Source organism: Thunnus maccoyii, chromosome 12 (assembly GCF_910596095.1).
Source record: "Thunnus maccoyii chromosome 12, fThuMac1.1, whole genome shotgun sequence".
NCBI classification, from domain to species: Eukaryota; Metazoa; Chordata; class Actinopteri; order Scombriformes; family Scombridae; genus Thunnus; species Thunnus maccoyii.
In genome coordinates this window covers 27,296,358-27,317,860 of record NC_056544.1, presented here as the reverse complement: position 1 = coordinate 27,317,860, position 21,503 = coordinate 27,296,358, and the positions used below count along the sequence as shown (strand labels likewise).

General features: G+C 38.8%; 1 protein-coding gene across 11 annotated transcripts in view; it reads left to right on the top strand.

Moving 5' to 3' along the window:
* Window positions 1-21,503, top strand: part of LOC121908104 (receptor-type tyrosine-protein phosphatase N2-like) — a 250,156-nt gene that overhangs the window by 143,844 nt on the left and 84,809 nt on the right. For 9 of the 11 annotated variants that reach the window (XR_006099174.1, XM_042427810.1, XM_042427809.1 and 6 more), the window contains exon 13: window positions 9,121-9,174. The exons of the other annotated variants lie outside the window; for them this stretch is intronic. Coding sequence is in view for 8 of the 9 variants with exons in the window: in XM_042427810.1 (XP_042283744.1) it covers window positions 9,121-9,174 (54 nt within the window). In the remaining variant the exon portion in view is untranslated. The remainder of the gene's footprint in view (window positions 1-9,120; window positions 9,175-21,503) is intronic. 11 annotated transcript variants of the gene reach the window in all.

Here is a 21,503-nt window from a genome sequence, read left to right as displayed (position 1 = left end):
ATTGTCAGAATTTCAAATAATAACTTGTTTTTTACTTTTTGAAGAACCATATTCCTTTCACCTCTTCTTTCCTTTCTTTCTCACTTTTGTCATTTACTCTATTAAAAGCGCTTGTTTAAATCAATATATAATAAAATAGTGAATAAAATAAGTGAGTAGTATCTCGAGAAGAAAAAAATCTAAACAACATTGCCGATGTTTGGCGCCCACTCCCTCCCTGCCACCTCTCGCCTTCTCTCTCTCAGCCTCTCTCCCTCTTGGTTTTCATCTCTCAGCATTGCTATTCTTCTCCACCATCTCTGCGGTAAATAGACTGCTGAGCGTCTGCACTCGCCTATTGATTCAAGAGTTAGTCTGCACCGATGACGGCACGCCATTCACCATGCTTATCAAAGTGGCAGCAGCAGCGAGGTCTGTGAGAGAAATGGGTGGAGAAGTGGGGGGAGGAGGGAAGTAAAGGAGAATGAGGGAAAGAGAAGCTGGGAGGAGGGAGGGAGGCAGGGGATGTGGGGGTGGAGGGTCTATCGAAAGGGATCAATACCTGGCTGCAAACAGGAGCCAATTATGGCCAATTGAACCTCTGTTGTAAGAAAGAGAGAGAGAGAGAGAAGGAGAGAAGCAGAAAAATCTCTCCATCACAGGCTGCCAGACAGAGAAATAGCAAAAACCAGGCGGCGCGTTTCAACCTGCAACAAAACATCCATCATCACCCCATACTGTGCTTCTTATAGTTTTATCATACACTGTAAAATATGAATATTAGCATACTACATCACAGCTGGCAGGTTTAAAAATACAAAAAAAAAAGAAAAGTTAGTTTATCAAGAATGCTGAGGAGACGGATTTGTTTTCTTTTGGACGCACATAGATATCGAGGCTCGACTGTGAGGAGATTTTCCACAGGCCTGCACGTTTGAATGCTGCATGTCTATGAAAAGGTTTATTTGACAGGCAGAGAAATTAATTCAAATTTTCTCACTGATGCCTGGGTGTATTCGAAATGAAGATAACATGAAAATTTATTGATCCCTGTGGGGAAATTAAGTTGTTGCCGTAGCAAAGGAAATGGAGAGAAATAACATGCAATAAAAGCAATAAAGACAAAACAGTCAAACAGTAAAACAGAACATAAATTGTTGTGGGGTTGTATAAGTTTACGCACCAGACAATCCAGCATGCTAAGTGCGATAAATGAATAGAAATTACATGAGGAGTTTATACGAATCACCTTAAATAGAAATAAAAGAAGTTTAAAAAGGTTTATATCTGATTTTTTTGAATTTCTCATATTCATAGACACTAATGCGTTCTTTAAATTACATAGTAGGTCTTTGCTAACAGGTTTAGATCAGAGTTTGATTGCGATTTGATTGCAATTACTGAGTAATAAGTGTTTCTGTCTATTTACTTGTCTCTTTTGTTTCATGTTCAACTAACCTCCTTGAGGAATCATGTGAACTAAAGAAAGACAGAAATAACTAACACCTCTTCATCTCTGGTGTGGAATATATAGATAGAGGCTCAGACAGACAACATAGTGGCCTTAAATGTTAGAGAGACTGTTCCTGTTGGGCGTTGCAGGCAGACACACTTGTGTAAAGGAATTGATCATTTTTTACAGTTAGTTATACAGTTAGATTTGGCCGAAAAGACTCGGAAGAATCATTGCAGTAACGTGGATCCTTCTGGGAGAACTAATCCTCCTAAAAACATACTGTACATGAACATTAGCTCTTGATAAAGTCAACAATTAACCAACACTGTAGCCTAGAGAGAGGTCGGGCGCTGGAGGGAGTTATGACAGCAAACAGTGTTGTCGTGAGCGCATCAGTAGAGTTATAAGCCGTGTTGCCATCAACATATTTTAATGCACATTTATAAGTATTGCATTAGAAAAGGCTGATGGAAATGGCACAATTCGAAAAAAAAGTTGCAAAACAATTTGGAAAAAAGATTTTCACGCTCACTTGAAGTGATTTTTGCCTTAGAATTAATGCAATAAATATGAGATGGAAGCACCTTTGCCTGATAAATTCTGACGTAGTTAACATTTTACTCACATGGCTGATCAGCTGTTTCCACTGTCAGCGTCTTCCCAGATATTCCCATAACACGCGAAAACATGGCCAATACTACTATTAATACTCTGTTTATTACAGCCAACTCCTGACGAAACAACGCTTTGCATAGCCAAGTTTATTCACTCCAAACCAGTTGATGGAAACATGTTTAATTCACATTTTTCTTAAAAGTTTTCTTAAAATTTGCTTGACATTAGATGGAAACATGGCTACAGTGACAAGTGTCAAGTGCTGCCATGTACATCTGTTTGAACATGATTGGTCGTTACTTGTCAACTGGTTGCCAAGCAGCTGATAAATGAGCCACTGATGGTGAAGCATGAATGAGGCAGCTGATGCAACCCAACTTTAGTGCTCATGTTTGCTGTTATACATATTTAAATTACAATGGATCAACACAAAATAAGTCAAATGCCAAAAGCTACATAATGACAAGGCAAAGGAATATACCTTTAAAAGATTTATTTAAAAGACTCAATGAGATCAGTCAAAGGAAGAATGCAAGAAAATGTCCCAGATGCTAAATATCCTTCAGAGAACAGAAAGATCAATTATTTATAAAAATGAAATACACATGAAGGTGTCACATTTATTTTGTTTTACTGTATATTTGTACTGAATTTAGATAAAGTTGTAGGATTTGGTTTTCGCTTTGACAATAAAAAACATTTTTTAGTCATTTCAGAGGCACCAGTTCATTTTTTATGGATTATATGTTTATGAATAAGAAACCAGACAGATTAGCAGCATCAGAGAGTCTTAAAGGTTCAGTCCCTACAGCGGCCGAAGTGTTGTCCTTCAACATCCTTCATGTCCGGTCCAATTGTCAGCACATCTCAAGCTGTTCATTTATTGTGGGTCATTAATGATTCGTGACCACACTTTCCTCATGTATCGTGTTTCTGAGAGATTGAGGCAGTAATTTGCCTTTTCTCATTGCTTCATTTTGCTCTTTTGAATTCAGGATAGCAAATGCACTTCAGTAAGCATATTGATGTGATGTGTTTGATGGAAATATCTACTTTTCTGACTCTAAATGCAGGCAATTTACAAAACAAAGGAAACACTTGAATAAATTAGGGGAAAATGCAAAATTTACTGAGACCAGGACAAATCAGACTGTTAGACTGCAAGGTATCTTGAAACATAGTTGACTGGAATTTGTTGGAGAGCGAGTCAAAGAATCAGTTAATTCAGTTTTAGGCATATAAATCTGCTCGTCAACCATTTGCTACAATACTTGTATAGAATAAAATTGAATAGAATGAATAAACTTTATTGTCCAACCGAGGCAGGAAAGTTGTCCTTGGTCTCATCCAGGAAAACATAACCTCGAATATGTCCACAAGATAAAAACATCACGTTAACAGGACAAAAGATCTCTCAATTGTACATTAAATGCATTCATACCAATGGTGTACAGCCTACGCTCCCATATTTAAGTCTACTATAGTTTGTTGAAGACATTACTTGCATTTGGGATAAAAGAACCCTTGTAGATGTTTTTCTTTGCCAGGGGTATTCTATAGCGTCACCCTGAGGGGAGCAACCCAAAGAGTGCATGTCTGCAAACAAGTTGAGTTGAACACAATTGACATGTGCAACTGACAGGAAAACATTCAAGAAATCACCTGTGAGGTTGTCTGCTCCTTCTTCTCTTGGTAGTATCTCGGTAGTTGTCACTTTTTGTTAGGACTCGTTTCATCAAGTTACTGCAGTCTCTGGTGTCCAAATCACCTGCTTTTTATGCCCTTCTGTCTACCCCGACTGCTATCCTGCAAATCTTTGCAGTAGTTTAACAAATCACAGAACCTCTGCCTTTGAAACGCAGACAGAAAAGTCATTAGTCATGTAACCACAAGAGGGCAGTTATCAGGACAATGTAAACATAAATCATTTTAAGTGTTTTAAAAAACCAAACCAATTATGTTGTCTTTCTGGTGCGGACAGTCTTGTATTAAGGCTAATGGGAATATCATTAGTTTTGCAGGTATTTGATCATAAACCAAATCACTGGACAACTTAAGGGATCACCACATTATTGCAATTCATTCTTAGGGGAACATGAATGTCAGTTTCATGGCAATCCATCCAATAGTTTTAATTCAAAACGACAAACATTGACCTTATGGTAGTGCTAGAAAAAAAGTCAGAGGACCACCAAAGACAGTAGGTGTCATCCTCTGGGCACCATGGGTATCTGTACCAAAATTTCATGGTAATCCATCAAATATTTGTCAAGATATTTCACAAAAATTCAAAAACATCATGTTGGCACTAGAGGAAAAGTCAGTAAATAGTAGTAGTTCATCCTCTGAGAATCATCAATGTCTGTACAAAATTTCATAGTAATCCAGCAAAGAGATATTTCAGCCTTGACCAAAGTGGTGGACCGACTCACAAACATCCCCATACTGTCATGCTGTGAGCGTGGCTAAAACTTTTCCCTCATGGAAAAACTACTGGGGTCCATATCCAGTTCTGGTGTGGTCGTCTCATTGGAATGAGCTGGATTGTATTGCATTGTGTTTAGTATTGTTCACCAATTACATTATAAGCAACAAAACAAAATGTTCTTTGCTACTTTAGTTTATCTTGACCTTCTTTGCTAATCAATGCAATGAAGACCACACATTATGCAAAGTTGTATATTCCAATGACATTAAATGACACAGCGGCGCTTTTGTCGGATCAGAAGATAAACATGTTTTTTGGTTTCATTTGGTGCACAGTGACTACTCAGTGGCTTTGATAGATTACAAGCTTTCATTAAAATCTCAAACATCCTCATTTAGCTTCCTTATAAAGCCTCAAACGACACACTGCTGATTGTTAAATGACTTAAGGCTTTCTCCATTTTCCCTCAGTCTGACCGTCATCACCTCACGCGGCTTCGCGATTGAACAAGGCCTCATCGAGGCCACGGAGAACTCAGCACTGTTGTTTCCGCACTGAGACTTGCGTCCAATTAAGAGAATGTGTGTGTGTTGGGAAGGAGGTAGGAGATAAGGTTGCCGTGGCAGCAACCAGATTATAATTGTCTTGGAGTGGCACTAATCCCCCTCCACCCCGGCCAGCTCGCTTTGTTCACTGCAAATCAAGGCACTTCCAATCTGTCTGAAAGAGCGATTTCACAAATAGAGGGAGGCAGGGAGGAGGGAAAGAGCTAATGAAACAAACAACAAAAAAAAAAAAACCCAAAACACAACAGTAGATGGTCCTTTCCATCACCACTTAACACACTCACTACACAAGGGCATGAAAACTCAATTTTATACATACACAGACACGCTAGCTTCAGATTGATTCAAGTATTGAAAATTACAGCAGCTGATTTCAAAGATTTGAGCTGTAGAGGAGAGAACTCATTAGTGAAATCAGGTGTTGCTTATAAACTTATAGATTCCTGAACCATATAAGGGAACAGGAAAACATCTGTGTAATATTCTAAGTGGATTTGGCTTAGGTTACAAAAGTTTTTTACAGAAAGCATTACATCTAGCTAGCATTACAAACTGGAGGCAATGATTTTGAAAGATATATTTGTTTACCAGGTAGTGAAGATCAACTGTAGAAGCTAAGATCCAGTGTTTGTGTAGTTTGAGTCATACTAGGGACTAAAAGTCAAGATATCTCAGCTGTTGACCATTATGTCTTCACTCTATCTCTTGTAAGTCCTCCAACATTATGAAAGTGCAATGCAAAATTTTTGGAATACTCTTAATTAAAGGGGACATATCATGCTTTTTGGGATTTTCTGTTATTTTTATACTGTTATAATGTCGGATGTCTGTGTTTAACATGGTTAAAGTTCCAAAACTTGAGGTGAACGTATGTAAAAATGCTCCCTGCAAGACAAAAACCAGGGTTTCAACCTACTCTTAACGCTCCATTTGTAAAGTTACCTCTACCTCTTCCTCGTGGTGACATCAGATCACGCATACTCACAAACGGACATCTTTTCCGTAGCCTTTCTTGCTAAAGTTGTTCCATGGGTTGTTCACATCCACTTGTGTATGTTGGATCGGATTTGGGCTTGAAATGGTACAAATGTATTTGAGAAGTTTATATTTGGAGTAGAGGACGAGAAAAATAAGTGAAATTTGAAGCCTCCCCAGGGGCATCATCCGGAGGCTGGCCAATCAGAACAGAGTGGGCTAGTGCTGATGACCTTCTCCACTGGCACAGATTACGTTAGCCTACTTAGCAATACTGAAAAGCATCCCACGGATATCTGTCTGCCACTCGATCCTGCATACTCTTGTTATACTGTTGTTAAACATCTTAAGGCCAGTTCAGATTAATGATTCGCAACGAGACTGGATGCAACTTGCAAAAAAATCCAAGTCGTTTGATCGTCAATGTTCAAAAACTGGGCCGTTCACATCAAAGCAATGCGCACCGACACAGATGACCGTTTCCATAGCAACGATGCACTGGCATACCCCACTACTTCTGTGTTGATACATTATATTAAGTGAAATAACTGGGTTTCTGTTTGTGTTTACCTGGCAAGAAAAAAAAGGAAGTAGAAGACAGTGACAGTGACTTGCTTGCAGCGTTTGTAGTAACACTTATCAATAAACAGCGAAGACTAGGAAACCGAGGATCTGGAGCCGTCTTTGGCTACTGCAGTGGAAGAGACAAGGTGCCTACGCCAATCAAGCCGATACTCCATGCCTCCTCTGTCCAGAAATCTGCCATGTTTTCGTACTGGCCTATGCTTATGTTCCAAAACTGCACTTGGCAATTTGACAAACTAGGTCTTTTGAGACCTCAGGCAACGGCTTCAGACGCTCTGCGACTAACCAGTTCGCACCGCTGCGGTTTTCTCAGCAACATTCTAAAACCATCTCATCTCGTCTCGTTGTGATTCACTGATCTGAACTAAGCTTCAGGGAGGAGTACAAGGTAAATGGTCTGGTGTACAAATCTTATGAATGCTACGTAGGGGACCTCAGTTCACATCCCGTCTCCTATCAACAGTCAACTTGCTTCTTTTAACCATGACTACAGTCTTTCTACAACCTCAACCAAGTAGCTTTAGTTACTGAATTTAACCAAACTTTAACCACAGTGGTGGCAGATCAGAAAACAATTGAGTTATTTTTGAAAAACACTGATAAGGAACCTATTTGTCTTTAAGGTATGAGGACATTTTATATCAGTTGTATTAGGATAGATGGTGAGTTTAGAAAGCCCCAATGACGCCTTTATTCACTGCAGAATCTCCAAAAGCAACATGAACATATAGTCCCCTTTATCCTGTTGCTGTAATACATAGATTCAACCTTGCAGGCATTATGAGATTAATGGAAACAGCCTGATAAACTTAGATATAATGGATTTTTCAGCACACTGTGTACAGTGCCTGCAGAGTAACAGGCAGGATCAGACAGTTTTTCTGACATTGAAATATTCTCTGGATGGATGTGAATATTTGCCCTCATGTCAGCTTCCTGTAATTGATAACCCTAAATCTTTACTGTACATAAATCAGTTCATATATAGTATGTAGCCTGTGGCCTTACATGTATGTACAGTATATGTAGTGCTACAAAACAAATCAATACATACAGTAGTACAAAATAAAGCACAAAATAAAGTATAAAAATAATTACATACAAAAACATTTTCATTTATGCTTTTTCTCATTTTATCCATGACTGTCCCCAGTCCTAACCTTACGTTACTCTGATCTAGTTGCCTATAATCTCAACTCTAACTAAAACAGTTTGACTTATTTAAACAAGCTAATCTTTTCATTCAACAAGCACATAAACATGGTCTGTCCAATTTGTGCTTTTGTCACGTTATCTAACGCACGGCGGTGGAATGTAATCGCCACGTAATCTGTATCCACAACAGATAATCTGGATTTCGGAGTTCACTCTCATTTCACAATATTGTAGAAGAGTCTTGCTGAGTAGAATAGCTCACACAGCCTTCTCTACCCAACTGAGCCATAATGAACGGTTCTCACAATGATTTCACTTGCAAAAGAATAAAAACAGACAAGCATATATATTCCTATCTGTGGTTTCTGTGGGTTCTGGAGTGATAGCGTCGTTGGTAGTGACACATTATTGTTGTGTGCTGCCTGCCCAGGTGCCTGAAAACAGAGCTGGATTTGAATGAGAATATTCATGAAGGAGAGACAAACACTCCCACACACTGGATCAAGGTTGTCTGTTCGCCGCGGTGCCCTGTTCTACCTGTAATTTTCATCACAAAGAGGAAAAATAAATCATAGAGGATCAGAACAATGGCATGTGTGTACGCTTTTATATGTATGTGCATGTGTATGTACCTGTGAGTGCGAGTGCGTATATGTCTACACGTGTGTGTGTGTGTGTGTGTTTGTGTGTGTTTGTGTGGGTACACTGCATCCATCTGCATCTCCTGCCATAGATATTCAAATGGCTTCATGTGAAAAATTGAATCGAGAGGCTGTTGAAGTGGCAGCTCTTCTTTTTCTCTCTGGCCGAGACCTTTGATATTGTAATGACAGCTCACCGTGGGGGCCTGAGGGCCAGAGGCATGCTGGGATATATCCCCGGTGTCCGTCAGCATGTGTGCTCTACCTTTTTATGGAAGACATTTTGCTTCAGAACAACAGAACGTAACATAATTTGTTAAGAAAGGATATTTTTCGATAAATATTCCCTATTTTCTCACTTCACTTTTCTTGCATGAAACAAACCAAGCACATATGCAGTAGCCTGTAATGTAAAACTATTTCTATTCTAATAACAGATTTGGAGGATTGTGCAGCCTTGGAGGAGATATTAGTCATCTGAATACCTTCTAGTATCGCAGTTTACTTATATTCTGTGTCAGTATTGACCTTTGTCCACCTATAGTGATAGTTCCATATAGACTGAAGCTGCAGAAAAACCCTACAATAACATTGTTCTCTTTGCAGAATTGATTTAGATTTATATGGATTTAGCTATTCAGTGATGTTTTCTCAAACTTAGTATTTCATTCAAGCTGCTGATATACTAAGTGCTCTACATTTGCTTCTTTCATTGAATAGTCACTGCATGGTCCAGAGTTTTCCACCAAGGCCGCTCCTCCACCAGATTACAATGTAGGTAAAAACATATTAGTAGAAGTCATCAAGTCTTTTCCCATTCGTCCATCTTTGTGGCAATAACAGCACTTTCCACTTGTTTGTCTAATATACTAAATACAGCTATTTCATATTACTTGATGATCTTAAAAAGTCTCCAATATGTGACTTTAAAGCTTTGGAGAGCATATCTTCTCTCGGACTAAAACAAAACAGATACAGCCTGCATCTTGTGTTACTAAATATCATTGGACTTCTTGTCCTAGCTATTGGCCTCCTGTCTTTCCATCAGATATATTAAACCAAACATTGCCTGTGTGTGTCTGATTTGTGTCTTTATATTGCATTTGAAAGAGTTAATGATTTAAAGGGTAATAAAAAAGGTCTTAAGTAAAGTTAGCCCCCCCAAAATGCATACACTGGACAACTTTAGCACAGATTTATATTCATATATACCATTTACTGTGTATATATTTAACCATTTACCAAGAAGGTGTTTTGAGGGATTGGGGAAAACCTTATGAATGATGAGCATATCTTATCCAAGCTGTTGATTCAGGAATAAAAGTCCACACAGTCCACAAATGTTTGTATTCACTTTTATCTTTATTTTTAAGGTATCCAAACAGCAGTCATAGAATCTTTTAGAGTCAAACCAAAGAGACCAAACCTCCTTCTCACTCCAGTGTATTTTGATGCAGACGAGAAAGGTCACAATTATTTTATGACCTTTACTTACAACATAGTTTTGGCAGCCAAAAGATGTAACAGCACACATTTGAACAGGTTCCAAGAGCAGTTTGAAGTTAAAGTGTGCTGGGGCTGTTAAATACAACAACTGAAAGAAAATAATCTCTCTTGCTGCACAGTTAGGATTAAACTGGACTGAATGCAACCAGTCTTACAAACTAGACTTTACAATCAATCCAGCCGATGGTGATCACTGTGTCATTGGCTGAGCAGTGCTGCATTTTCAAAGGGAGTGACCACAAGCAGGGAGCCAGGACCTCTTACTTTGCAACCATTGAATGGTGCAACCTTCTCTTTTCTGGGATTTTTAAATGTTCATTAAGAAACGATGACCACAGAACAACAGCAGAACCTTGGGGCTTTACAACCTTCAACCACCTGAATATCAGATTGTCATAACCTTAGACAAGACTTTCAGTTTGATGACAATTATTTTTCAGGTCATCCACTGGGTTCTGAAAGTATTTCCTAAGACCACAAAAACTTCTTTCAAGCCACTGACGACATTTTTAGAAATTGCAGTTACAGTAAGTTTAAGTTTTGCATATTTTTCATCTAGCATATGCCTGCATTTTTAAAGAAAACTGGGATGATGTAGATTTGTGTGGGGTATTTCATGAAATAAAAACATGGCATTGAGGCATGAAGCAACATGACTACTACAGCTAGTAGCCTTTTCTTGCTTATTGTTTGTTGAAACCACATTTCCCATAAGCACTGCTGCTTCCTGTCCTCTCTTCATTCTCCAAAAAATCTTGGTAAAAGACTCAAGACTCCATAGAATAGGGTTAAATTGTGGAGTATTTTTGCTTGAACACCGTGTGTTCACACAAAATGTGAAGCAGATTTTACTGACTGCACGATTGCTTATCAATAGAACGATGCAAGCACAGGGAAATTCGCTCAGGGCGGCACGATTTGATGCAAAGACACTACTGTGCACGTTGAAAATGTTCTTATCTCTGGGTTATATGAATCTGCTTACAGATCACAAACAAACACACACAGGTGCACTCACAAACACACGGCTAGTGCATCTGTTACTAGCTAGCTTACAGCTAAGTACCTTTGGTATAATAAACTGTTTTGGGCAAATGAACATAGACTAGATTCACTTTTAGCAGTCAAATTAGCAAGAGTGTCGCAAGATAAAAATTTGCTTCACTTTCTGTCTGAATACTAGTACAGCTGTTCCTGTATTTAGCAAAAATGGCAGTGAATAATAAACCCAAATATGAGAATCAAAAGATCCATTCAGCAGAGATTGTCCTTGTTGGAACAGCCTGCTATATGTTACTGTATGTTTCTCTGATAAGCAACCTCTTGCAGTTGCACAAAAAATTACTGTTCTTCCTCTAAATGTTGTATTAGAGATACATGCTTGTTAAAAAAAACCCCAATTTAATATCTAAAATCTGAAACAACAGCCACAAAACAGGTATAAAACAAAGAATCCCTACAGATTATGGTTCAGCATTAAGAGTTTGGTTAAAGATGTTGGTCAGTTTTTGCCTAGCAACAGAACATTTAGATGTAACCAACTGTCAGTGGCAGACCAGTCCTTTCTCAGTGCCAAAGGAAAAGATGGTGTGACGTTTTTATACCACTGTAAACATGAACATGGCTTACATCCTTTCTCTTACCAACAGTCAACAGTTTCTGTGAACCGTTAAAATGATCTTTCCTTAACCTCAATCAAGTAAGTTGTTTAAGCTTAATCAGACCTTACCTAAAGAGGTGGTAGATATAAACACTTGTATTAGTTGTGTTTGTGAGGACCTGTTGCTTTAGTGGCCTCCATGTGACATCACAGATGGTATATACAGGTTTTCTATAGTCTTTGATTTCCCCTCAAATCCATTTTAAAGTGCAGTGAAGAGTCTGCGAGAGTCTGACACTCTGCTCAACAATGGCCCTGCTGGTTCACTAGAAATCAATATGAATGCTGATGTAATTTATTTAAAATGCACCACATACTCTCTTTAACCACAGTGAAAAAGGGAAGTGTATTTTCCTCGTTGTCCAGGTTTGTCACAATAGCTTAGCATCGTAGTGTTCAGCCAAGCCTGCCTTGTACCTGGACTGGATTTATCTCTGTGCTGTACAGCACACATATTGTTCTGATTGTGAGCTACAATCCAGCAGACCGGTAGGCTGCTTACAGAGGCTGTGGACGCCTGCTGGGCTTTCTGGCAAACAGCATGGCACTACAGACAGCTGGCACACAAGGCTCACACCCCCTCTGCTATTTCCCCCAGGCGCTAAATGGGCTGTTAAGTACAGTTGAGGTCATCCAGAAAAAAAAAAAGGTAGGAAAATGAAAGCCCAGAATTTCAATACACCTTGAAGGTCTGAACGCGCTCCTGAGAGGGTCTGCTTTAGCCAACAAGGTGTTGCGGTGTGTAATGACAACAGCATCAAACCTGGTATTATGCACCTGTAGGCTTAGTCTAATGTCCTGAATAGTGAGCTGTAATTTAGACTGGATGCCGCACAGCAACACTGTTGTCTATACACATCATTGAGCAAATGGCCTGATACTCCGAAATGGCCCGTCTCATTAACTACATCTCATGCCTGATTAGCCAGTGGTATGTTGGTATGAGAGAAAGTAGCTGGTGGTGTTGTCCAATCACTCGTTAACATAAACAATATCGACAAATGAAGAGGAGGATGAGACTGCGTGTGTGTGTGTGTGTGTGTGTGTGTTTTTATTAGCAGAGAAAATACAGAGCCAAAAATGAACACGATGAAAATTAGTTTTTGCTTTTAGTATAGATTAGAGAATTGAAACAAAGGCATATAAAAAACAAACTAAACCCTAAAATCAGACCAATACAGCCTCACATCAACATAAACACATAACATAGTGTATATCATCAGGCCTAACGACATAATTAGATCATTAGATGTGAAAGGAAGTACTAAAACCTTAACATCACATTAACATATAAACCACTTTTTTTTTCACCAAATCTGTTTTCCCTTTAGTAACATCCTAAAGGGATTGATAATTCAAGGAATCACCTGCACAGTTTTAACCTCTTCAACACAACTGACTTAGTCAAAATAAACTCACACTAAACAGTCAAACTTTGTTCAAACCCACAGAACTTTATATTAAATTCAAGTGATGATCCCAGAGTTTCCAAAAATATGTCTTTTAGGGAAAAACTTAAGTGTAATGTATATAAAATGATACACAAGACACCTAGAATATTTCAATATGATGGAACGGTGCAGCTATAAAAACGTAGTGTTTACTGTGTGAAAGTCTTGCAAACAGTAGTTTAATTAATTCTTCTTTAATGCCAACTTCCTAACTTCAACCACATCTCACGGTCTTCCCCAGCAGACTGAGTTTGCTCATTTCTTCGTATTTTATCAAATATGGTGGAAATTTTACTCAGTATAAACATCATATTATAGGAGAGTTGGAAGAAGCTTATATTTGATACTGTCAGAATGGAGTCAAATGATTTTCAACCATAAAGCTACTCATTGGAAAATTTACTTATAAAAATTAGATATAAAAAGCATTTCTTCAAACAAAATAACTAGAAATATGTGTGTTTTCCTGGTAGAGAATAGAGAAAGCACGCACACATATTATGTTTGTTTGTGTGGTTGTTATTTGCGTGTTATGGCTGTTTTCTTTTCCTATGCGCATCTGTCTTCCCTAAATCCCTTCTCCTCGTGGTGATAGCAACAGCAGCACCACACACTGAGTGGCATCTGCAGCTAAAGGTTTCTGTTAGCTTGGAGGCTGGCTGGTCGTCTGTGGAGCCTACAGACACTGACAGGCAGGCTCGGAGACGCTGTTAGCCAGGCACGGCGCTCTCCGGGTGGGCACAGAGAGGTCTGTCAGGGCCTGGAGGCTCAGCCATAATTACCCCCACCCACCACAGCAACCATTACAAGCTCCCTAGAATATCTCCCTCCCTCCATGGGGTTGGCAAAATGCATCAGAGGCCTGGCTGATGTACGCTGCAGTCCTGCAGCTGACGGAGCTCATGTGCGATGGTGGACTGATCTGTTTATACAGCTGTGGTGTGGGTGTGTGTGCAGGCAGCGTGCAGAGAGGTGCCTGTGGGAATGCAGAATGCATTCATGTACATAATCGCGTACACTTCAATCATACAGCCTTCATGAGCATTTACAGAAATACACACATACCTGCAGAAAAATATAAAAACCGTTTTTTTTGTGAGGACGCAGAATCTATAGTGATGAAACAAGTAGTCAGTTAATCAACATGACAATTGACAGTTAATCAAAGACAATGTTGATAATTGATTAATCATTGCAGTCATTTTATTAAGCAAAATGATTCAAGGTTTTCAAATGTAAAGATTTGCTGCTTTTTTCTGTTTTACATTTTGCAAATAGAATATTTTAGGATTTTGAACTGTTGTTTACCACAAACCACACTTTTTGAACACAATTTGAGGACGTAAATTGTTTTGTTTGTCATTTCATATATGTCAGTGCTCTACTCCACTTGGTAAACACTTAACTATAACTAGGCTAAGTTTGAATGTAAGAACAACAAACCAACAAAATAAATATTCCTGTCATTACTCCAAATCAAAAATCCAAAAATCCGCATGCAAATCAGCTCCAGTCTGAAGGGCTTGAGTTCCCTCTAACCCCACCAAATTATCTTTGTGATACTGACATGCTCTGAGTAAAAGCACCCGAACCGTTGGAACTGCTGTACCTTCATGAACATGCACAAACATATCGCTCATATCAGCAGGCACAATCTCAGAAATGGACACAAACTCATATAACCACACACAAAGACACATGCTCACAAAGAGGATACACATCTTTGTTCAACAGTAACAGGTGAAGGTGAGTGTCAGACATTGTGAGAGTGTCCCTCCTCCTCATTGGTGATGGCCTTGAGGTCCATTGTACCCACCACACTCTGCCAACAAACACAGTTATCTACAGTACCTCCGATACAAACCATACCGACTGCTGAATTGAAATCCACTTCTTTACGGAAAATAACACAACGCTGACATTATATCCGACCTGTTTGTGTTATTTGCTGTCGCCTCACAAAAGCACAGCTATTATATCCCCTCAGCATGTATCAATCAAATGTAGCAGTCGTCAGTGCAGCTTTGAGAGTGAGATACCCTTCATTTTTTCCAAAAAAATGACCACTCCTCTTACAAAAGGCAAAGCAAAAACTTACAGACACAACTGAAAAGTCCCTCTATGACGAATCGTAACATGTACAGAAGAAATTCTCTACATTTAGAGATATTGAATGGTAAAAATTGGCATATCTAACATCATGCCTTTCGATCATTATTTTTCCAGACACGATGATTCACTGCTCTCAACAGCATTATGATTTCTGTTGCATTTGCAGACCAGATGATTACAAATGTTTAAACTAACATTTAAGGCATTTAACAGATGCTGTTTATCCCGACCCTGTCTCCAAGAAAATATGCACATATCTCATAACCTCGAGAAAACAAAAGGCCGAAGCTGATAATACTCGTGTACTTTTACTGTGATATTTTAACTCCATGAAGCTGAATCTGTTGTAGGGTTTGTTTTCTCATGATAACGAGATAAATTAACCCATTAACACGAGAAAAGCTTTGTTATCTCAAGATAAGGAAATAATTAACTCGTGATCTCGAGATAAAAGCATTTAAAAAATAATTCCGTTCTCTGCTTCTCTTTCTATTATTAGGGGTTAAAAGTTAGACATAGTTAACGGTGTGGCCACTTTGGGTGACAGGTGGGTACCGTCACAGGCAAGTTGCTACCACGGCAACAACGTTGGTTAGGTAAACGTAACCCCAGATTCACAGAGTATAGGCGTAGCCATAGCCATTGCTATTTCAGTGTGTTTTCAGTCCATGAAAGTTAATTGTAACATTTTGGTCACCTAAAAAAGTCTTGTTCAGCGTTTGGTTACACTAAAAGACCCTCTAAGAAATCGGACGTTCAGTTTTTTCCGGTAAGTACATTTTGTTTGAATGTTAAGCCTGTTTTTCACTAGTGAATATTAGTATTAGCATTATCACTGTTAACATAGACTGTTAATGCAGTACTGCTAGCTGCTAACCAAGCTAGCAGCTAGCATTAGGGTCAGCTCCACCCTCTTGTCCAAATATGGTCACAACAGTCAAAATGCAAACTTGAAGCTTCAAAAACAGGAGTCCACAAACCAATGGGTGACATCACAGTGGCTACGTCCATTATTTGTTACAGTCTATTACAGAATTGTGACAAACCAATCCCAACTCAAGGCCCTCTTACTAGCTCTTTCCAGACCTTTCAACTTTACCACACGGTTTTCATCAGCAGAGTACACTCAGTTGTCAGGGTGATGGATCTGGTTGAACGCTAGAGAAAAAGTTAGTATGTGGACCCTGAGGTGGGATTGTTTTGTCAAATTACAATTTCTAAGGTAAAGAATGAAATTAAAAAGTTTCAGATGCACAGTTTGTTTTTTAACATATTGCTCATTCTATTGTTCTCCTAACTTTTTGTCTTATTTTTGTCTTCAAGGCTTGGGTTTATTCTCTGTAAAGCTCTTTAAACTAATCTTTCTAGCTGTGATTAGTGATCAATAATACCACACTGACTGATGTGATAGTTGTGCAGATTTAAAATGAATTCCCCCTGTTTTTATTTGCTCACATTTATGGTCTCAGCAATAAATCTAACTTTTGTTTGTTCAGTTGCAATTAGTTGTTCAGTGTGCATATGATGTCCTACTTAATTCACATTACTGTTGTTTGTCCTCTTCCTGTTGGCTAATGTAGCTGTTCTCAATCACAGCATGAGCTGTATGGTGAACAATTAGCAGGAATTAACCCCCCTTTATAATATCACTGTTTGCTCCTATGTTTTTGTGCTGATCAGAAACAGTAGGAAATGCATTTCTATGCTGATGACGACTGAGTCCCTCACCACGGTGGGTCTAATTTTATCCACTTTTAGAATTATTATAAAGTGAAGCAGGTTAGCCCACAATAGAAGGGGAAGGCAACATGGCTTTCACTGGAAGTGCTTTGTGGGCACAATCTCACAATCTAGGCTTTGCTTTTATTCATTCTGGGAAAAATGCTAATGAATATTATGTGCCGACATTGTTGGCTGAACAAAGTACATGATCTACTTTTTGTTGCTAAGTTCAGTTGTAGATATAAAGTAATGTGAATTCATTCATGTGCCATGAATAGTTTTTATTTATCGATTAACTGGATAAAAATTTAGTAAACAGAAGAAACAAATTTTTGGTGTGACCACACTGCTTTTAAAACAGCACCAATTCTCCAGGTAAACTTGTGCAGTTCTTCAAGGTACTTGGCAGGTAGGTTGTTTCAAGCATCTTGGAGAACTTGCCACGGTTCTTCTGTGGATTTAGGCGCCTCATTTGCTTCTGTCTCTTCATGTAACCTCAGACTGACTCCATGATATTGAGATCAGGGCTCTGTGGGGGTCACATCTGTGGCAGGACTCCTTGTTTTCTAGTCGCCTAAGATAGTTCTTTATGACTCTGGCTGTATGTTTGTGGTCATTGTCATGCTGGTGCCATGCCATTGGTCTGACAACCTATTATTCTGAAACCCCAGTAGTTTGAAAAACTTCCCATTGGACCGAAAGCCCATTAGTCCGATGGACCATTATCCCGCAAACAAAAGCTCACTGCTCTGAAGGCTCGTTGCTCCAAAATATAAACTCTCCCTGGAGTTTTTTGCCCTTAATATTTTAGTATATTTTGACATGCAAGTGATCATTTTAACCTAAACCATGTGAGCCCTATTGGGCTTTCAGTCCAATGGGACATTTTTCAAACTAGTGTGGTTTCGGGACACTGAGCCTTCGGACCAATGGGCAGTCCCCGTCATGCTGCAATCGCAGACGCCTCTCTGGTGGTATTGCATAATGGATAATACTGTAAACATCTAAAGGGCCTAAAACGTTTGCACAATGCTTTATAGTCATTGTAGAACATGCGCAGAAAGTCCTAGCTTTAGGTTTCAGCAGACCGATTAAGGAGAAACTTTGAGACAAAATGGTGCAGACGCTTGTGGAACAGAAACTGACCTAAAGTGGGTGCAAATTCAGCTATTTAAAATGTACTTATTAAACTCTGTTACCCTTTCACTTACTTGTAAACAGCACTGGTGAGATTGTAGTTACAAGAACATCAGAGAGGTTCAAAGTGAGACAGAAAGACCAGTAGAAAGAAAGAGATTTTCTTGGCCCACTAAACCATCACGACACCCCATAATGGTACAATTTTTTAAAGAAAGTTTAATGTACCAGACATCATTGCACTTCAACCACCACTACTGCTGTACCCTAGCAGTTTTGCTCCTTTAAAAGAGCTCTCCAGGCAAACAACCTGGTGCACAAATAATGTTTTCAATCGTGCAATCTGCCATAGGTCTGACCTTGGCAGCTTTTATCAGGTGATGAATACTCTAAGAAGATTGCATTGTTTTCCAGACCAATACAACTGCTTTTTACCCTGCACCCAAAGACTGCAATCATATCTACCTTAAAGCGAAAAAAAAAAAAGAAAAAAAAAAGATAATGCCCGATTGTAGATTTCAGCAAATTGATCGTTTCATTGTGGTTTGGAAAAAAAAGATATGAATGTTGATGGAATTTTATCTGTTATCTCTCAAAGGACATCTGAGACAGGGCCAGGGGCGTTGGCTGGACTGTTAACCATCAGAGTCCAAATTCTTCTCCATCAAAAAAAAAAAAATGTAAAAACGTACTTCTAAATAGTGCAATTTTTTGTTGCATGTGAGGGCTACACATTGTTTAAAAAAATGTGAAAATTGGAGAAGGATGGAAGGGTTTAGATTTGATTTACCATATCTGCACATGAATATTCCAGCCACTCAAATGTCTCAAACCAAAATGAGTGTCATATCAGATACCTACTACCATTATTACAAGGCCTAAATGATGAAAAATCCTCAAAACTCATAACAAAATGGCAATTTCATGAATGAGAGTTGAAAACAGCTAATTACTCTTAAGTCTGAAATAAAGTTGGATTGGTCATAAAACTTGCCTCGGGTGTTATTACTGTTTGTAGGACTACAAGACTGATAAAATATAAAACTAACATGAGACTAGGCTACTTTGGTGTAGCTAGCCAAGGGAAGGTAGTGCAATGCAAAGTACATTAGCTGTATATATGGAGAATTGTTTCGGGCTATAGAAAAAATCTCCTGGGTACAGCTCCCAATGCCCAGGCCAAGCGACGCTCATGGACAGGGCCCCCTTGAAATCGCAGGCTTTGGCATAGTTTGCCTTCGCTTTGTAGACGCAGAGGCGTTTCAGAATGGTAATAATTAAATTGTCTGTGGTTTGACAATACTTATAAACAGCCAGTGTCTAACATGCACCCACCATGAAATGAGAGCGACGCTGAGTGTAATGTCTTCGAGGTGGCTGTCACGAGCGGCTGATTGCCAATCAATTAGAAAATGTCACGATAGAAAGTTGATTAAAGTGTTCACGGTGATGAAAATAGAAGGTTGTGGATATGCTTCTTGTTTATCCGATATCATAGTACCATAAAGAGATCTAATTATTAATTTTTAACATCCATGGCTCTAGTTTGGGGTGACCCATGTTAGTGCTACTTTTAAATGAAGAACTGAAGGAAAAGGCATCTCATCTAGTGAGTTGCTGGCTCAAAGTTAGACTTCAAAGAACAATTTAACTTCAAATTACATGAATTAACATTTTGGCACATTGCGCCTTCTTCAGGATAAAAGTAGTCATCAGTCTGATACATTCAGTGTACTTGGCAGGTATTTCAAATCACTCGTTCAAAGAGAAATCAACATGAACATAGACATAGAGTTCATGGACAAGTCATTCATAGTCAAGAAAAGCCTCCAACATCACTTCATCCACATTTTAAAGGTGTATTTAGACTAAATGCACAGCAAATTTTAGATGTAATTGTGATTGTACAGTATAAGAAAATGAAGTTATCATGGGGACTAAACCCAAAATACTCCCAACAGAGGCAGAGGCATATTTCTTTTTTACTAGTCCAGTAACATTATCCCCACCACTCGGACTGCAAAAGACAACCTAGCGATCCAATTTGTGCAAATAATGCAAGACAAAAATTTGCTTCACATACATTATGACATTCACACATTAATAACCAGAAGAAAGAGAGCAAAAATACAAAGAAAGTAGAGCAGGAAAAACATCTGTATGCTTACTTTTGAATAGTTGTATGGTTAAGAAAAGACAGACGACCTTTAATTATATACAGAATGGATAGTTTGATTTTTAATTTTTGAATCAATTGTTGAATATGAATCTTGAATAACATCATATGGTTAATATACATACAGTATATGTTGTGTACACATTAATGTAAAATATAGAGAATCACAGATGAAACATTACAGAATAGAAAAACATGTGGGTGCAAATGATAAGACTACAAAAATACACGTTTGTCAAAATACTGTAACTTATAAAATTCAAAAACTAAAAGCAACCAAAGGACCCTCATTGAACATTATAGAGGACCAGTTAACAATTGGGTTTGAACCCACAAAGAAAAACAATCATCATAGAAAACTCTTTATTAAGGCTGATAGGAGCCAGAGAGTCTACAAGTTAATGATCTAGTCTTGTTTTTAAATGAGGTGAATCACCATGAACCCAAGCTCATTTCAATATCAGCATTTCAAACTACATAATTCATGGATCCCCTAATATATAATGTAACACTTTTAAGCTCTAAATGCCAAGATTAATAGGCTTAGTATTAACATGTTTTATCATAAACTAGATGTTGATGTGCGAGAAAGTGTGATGCCCTTTTTTAAGCGTGTCGGTAATGAATGATTGAACAAAAATGTTTGCCGCAGGAAGAAATTTCAGACAAACAGAGAAGACAGACAAGGCTGATCATTGGATGGAATTGCAAAAATTTATTCTTATACAAGAAATGTGTTTTCAATCTTGTCCTATCCTCAAATTGCCAGAGCTGCCAAGAGCAAGTTATATCACAACGAGAGGTATTCCTGCTTCCACACTGATAGTCATTAGTACACTAAACCGAGGGGACGGGTGAGGATTCAGTCCAATATTTCAATACTGAGATCATCAGAACTTGTTTTTTTTTAGTGTTAAAAGCCAAACACTAAACACCTCTAAAGATCACTTATTTTTTTGTTAAAAGTTCACAACAAATTTGCAGCTCTGCCTTCCATCCTCAACCCTCGTCGGCCGGGATCACACCACATTCTCAGGCTGTAAATCCTCAGCACCTTGTCCAGACGCTTTTCTCCTGGCGAGTGCTGGCCGCCAGCACGCGCCGTCTCATTAGCATTGGCTCGGTTTCCTCAGATTAGCCATAATTAAACTGTGAAATTGGAGCCGTTACCTTAAGTCAGGACACGGCGAGGACACCATGAGCTTGTGACAGCGCCGGGCGGGACGCTTTGGGGTGGGGAGGGGGTGGGGGGGGAGGGTGCGGGGAGAAGGGCAACGCTGCCATCCTGGCTCACTGCCACTGGTTCTTCCTTCTGTTTTGAGAGAAACAGACGGCCAGT